General features: G+C 39.8%; 1 protein-coding gene across 1 annotated transcript in view; it reads right to left on the reverse strand.

Moving 5' to 3' along the window:
• The window catches only part of mfsd1l (major facilitator superfamily domain containing 1-like), a gene marked incomplete at its 5' end in the record, with an annotated part of 7,069 nt that continues 3,027 nt past the window's right edge, over positions 1-4,042 (reverse strand). Inside the window, 5 exon segments of the mRNA XM_014008216.1 lie at positions 1-240; positions 331-442; positions 525-664; positions 3,350-3,487; positions 3,577-3,688. Of these exon segments, the coding sequence (XP_013863670.1) occupies positions 103-240; positions 331-442; positions 525-664; positions 3,350-3,487; positions 3,577-3,688 (640 nt within the window).

A 4,042-nucleotide genomic window follows, 5' to 3' on the forward strand; every position in this document is an offset into this window, starting at 1 on the left:
TCAGACCAGTCAGCAGCTCTTTTTTTTTTCATTTGAGACTGAAGGTAAACTCACTTAAAAGTACAATTTAAAAAAAAAGAAAGAAAAAAAAAGGATTAAAGCTCATGAATTGATAGATCCAGCAGCATCATCCCTGTTCTCATCCTGCTCCTTCTCTTCCTCCCTGCTGAGGAGGAACTCACGCTCCGTGCCTCTCTGGCTCTGTTCTGACCTTTTGGTTGTCTTGTTCAGAGTTCCACCCTGGAGAAAAACAAATATTAAATGTGAAACAGACTGAAAGCTTTAGCTGAGGAGTCAGAAGGTAAACAAACAAACAAACCAAACCCTGACCTGTCTGTGATCCACAACGTTGAGAAACACCGCTGTGACGATGCAGCTGATGGTGTTTGCCAACATAAAGATCATCATCCTCTGCCAGCGCCACAATGGGATCTTAGTTTCACTGCACATCAAACATTTATTATTTGTATTTATTTTATGAAATGCAGGTGCAACGCAACGAGTCCCCAATCTGAGTTACTCACCCGGACGTGGTGCCTAAAATGTGTCCCACGACCAGATTGGACACTCCGATCCCCACCATCTGTATGGAGGTGGCCAGGCCCATGGCTGTTCCTAAGGTGGCCTGAGGAACTACGAGGGGAATCGAGGGCCACATGCTGGCCTGGAGAAACAAAACGGGCAGGAAGTTCTTCACGTGACACAAACACAGCAGCAAAGCAAAAACACGTCACGTATTTTCCCACATAGGAATTTGTGAAAACACGTGAAAATCCTAAATACAGTCATAGTGATCACACCCATCGTTATTGTTGCCAGAGGTTTACACATTAATGACTGTGTGTTGAGTAACTTTGAAGGGACAGCACGTTTACACTGTTATACAAGCTGTACGCTGAATACTTTACATTGTATCAATGTGTCATATCTTCAGCAGGGTTGGGAGATATTTGTAAAGAAAATTATGATTTATTGTAGTATTTAGCCGATAACGAATTAATGACTATTAATCCCCTGAAGTCCCTGGACGCCTGCATGACCAATCAATCTAGTGGGAAAGATTTGCTTTACATTAAAATCTGTTCCAAATTGTGTCAAAAGTACAGACTTCATCAAAAAATATTAATGTGACCCATCACATCGAAATGAGGATTAAGTCTAAAGGTGGAATGTGGAGAAATAGGCAAATATAGTGTTTTGATTAAAACATTTTCAAAAATTGCATTTTGTCAAAACAATGAATAAATGCTTTATCAATGTATCATTTGAATGAACTGTATGAAATATAATCATTAAACAAAATTTTGAAGCACTATTTTGAACAGTAGCAACAAAAAAACTGATTTTGAGGAAAAATGCCTTAAAATGTTGAGATTTTCCCTGTGAGCTAGAAATGTTTTTGTTTCTTTCTAGCTGGAAAATCTCAATATTCAAATACTATCTGAAGTTTTTTTCTATATATTGTTAACATTTAAAATTCCTCCTTAAAATGACACAAAATTAGAATTCAGACCAAATATTATTGTATTATCGTAACCAAGAAGATAAATTAAGTCATATCTCTGGATCCACGTACGATATCAGAATGATCCAGGTATCAAAATGTAGCTTTTAAAGCCAGGAATCTGAAAATGAGGTTAGATCATTTTGACCTGTCCTGGGAAAATAAATTATCTTTTAAAGTCTTACATTTCTTCTCAGGTCAGGAGTCAGAAACCTCTTTTGCTTACCTTAAAATGTAATCATGTTTTATGATTTTACTTTTAAACTTCTGTTTTCTCTCAGACTAAGTGTTTTAAGATCAGGACAATATCTGTTAAGGGCTCGACACACGGGCAGCGACAAACTACAGCGATGAACGGCTGTCATCGTAGCCAGGGTGAAACCCGACACACGGGACGCGATAGCGATCGCAGCGTTTTGAATCGCGCTCTCTCAGGTCGCTTGTCTTCACAAAATTTGATTGGTTCTTGACTCTGAAGGTGGGTGTGCATTACGGACGTGTAAACTAAACAAATCTTGCGATGCTAATGATATTGAAAAACAGACACACATCAAGATACAGTTTTATGAGGAAAAACTTACCATAAACTTCACCCTGGTGCCAATAAATTCCCACAATGCTTTTTAGTAATCACTTGCTGAAAGTGTTAGCTAACGGCAGTGTGTAGCATACTCTCCTCTCATTGGTCAGTCAATGAAACCCTCGCTGATTGGTTGTACGCTAAGCGACAGCGACAAAAGTTGAACATTTTTCAACTTTTATATGTCGCGTCGCAAGCTCGCGTGTGCACGTCTACGTGTACGAGCGCGAAATTTCACATGCACTATTTTCGCCGGCCGCTTAGCTGGAGGAGGGCAAGCGATTGTCGCCTCACCGCACAGGCTCCATAGGAAATGAATGGAGAGCGAGCGACGTCGCCTCCCGTGTGTCGAGCCCTTTAGAAGTAATTGCTGTTTATCAAACATCATTCTCTCCTTGGCCCAGTTTTAGCACCAAAAGAGATGTTTCTTGTCTGTTTGGATAACATCCTGTATGAATGTGTGTATTTGACACTGCCTCTGTGCACACATCCTGTACCACTACCCTGTGTGACATGATGTGTGTCTTGCAACTGCAATAAATCCTGTTGACCATTTCACAGAGTACTTTTTATTCTTGGATCTCCACAACAGACCAAATTTGACTTAATCCACATTTCGATATGATGGGTCACACATTTGAAGCGGAGAGGAGCATCGAGCGGACCAACCGAGGAAAGCTCCAGTCAGTCTGCCAGGCAGCATTAATCGTATTAATTGTCAAGTGCCATAAAATAATCGATTAAAGTTTTTCTGATGATTAATTGCCCCCAGTATGATTTTGCCCAACTCTGATCTTCAGTGTTGTCTAGGGTTGGGCAAAATCGTATGGTGTGCAATAAATCGTCAGAAAAACTGTCAATTAATATTTACCACATTGCAATTACAGCATTTAGTGTCACGTGATGAGGTATTTCTGTGTGCGACACACTATCAAGTGCACATGTGAGCCCATGACATGCTGCCGCTCAGCACTGTGGAAAAGGTAGGATTCAACTCCACAGTTACTACTTTAAAGTTAGTCTGAGGGATGATTTGTAAGTACAATTTTAGAACACACGGCGTAATTAATGTTACTATAATGGTAAGTGATTTAGAGCCAAAAACATGAAAATGCAAATGTCATCTATTTATCATCACAAATGTTATCAGCTATATGCCACAATTAATGATTCTTTTTTTTTGCCAGTATCGCCCAACCCTAGTGTTGGCCCAGGAAAAGATCATAATAAGATGTGAGACAGAAATATTTGAGAATAAAACTCACAGCAGCAAAGGAGTACGTGACTCCGAGCCAAATGGTGGCGACCAACGGAGGGACGAAGGTGAAGGCCAGGAGTCCGAACACAGGCAGCGTGAGGATGGCACAAGCTAGTGCAAAAACACCCCGCAGGCCCACATAATCCTAAAACACATAATCCAAACCGGTTTAACTGAGTCTCCATTCGTACAGATTACAGAGACAGGATGCAGGTTCAGATTACAGACACTTACTATGAGAATGCCCACAGTGGCTGAGAGGACCAGAGAACTGTCATACACGGCACCTGCGATGTAGGCTGCCTCCTTCTGAGTGTAGTCGCCATATTTATCCTTGATGAACTTGCTGGACAGAAGAACGCAACATGGAAATGTTTGTTTAGCTGCTCCTCTTTTTTATTTTTTATTTATTTATTTTTTATTTTATTTTTTTGCAAGAGATCAGATTTGAGACATACAGCGGGTAAAATAAGTATTAAACACGTCAACATTTTTCTCAGTAAATATATTACTAGAGGTGCTAATGACATGAAATTTTCACCAGATATCGGTAACAACCCAAGTGATCCATACATACAAAGAAATCAAACCATAAATGTCCAGAAATGAAGTTATTTGTAATAATGTGGAATGGCACAGGGAAAAAGTATTGAGCACACTTACTGAAATTTATCTAATACTTTGTACATATCCCATATAT

Source organism: Austrofundulus limnaeus, unplaced genomic scaffold, assembly GCF_001266775.1.
Source record: "Austrofundulus limnaeus strain Quisiro unplaced genomic scaffold, Austrofundulus_limnaeus-1.0 Scaffold48, whole genome shotgun sequence".
Classification (NCBI taxonomy): Eukaryota; Metazoa; Chordata; class Actinopteri; order Cyprinodontiformes; family Rivulidae; genus Austrofundulus; species Austrofundulus limnaeus.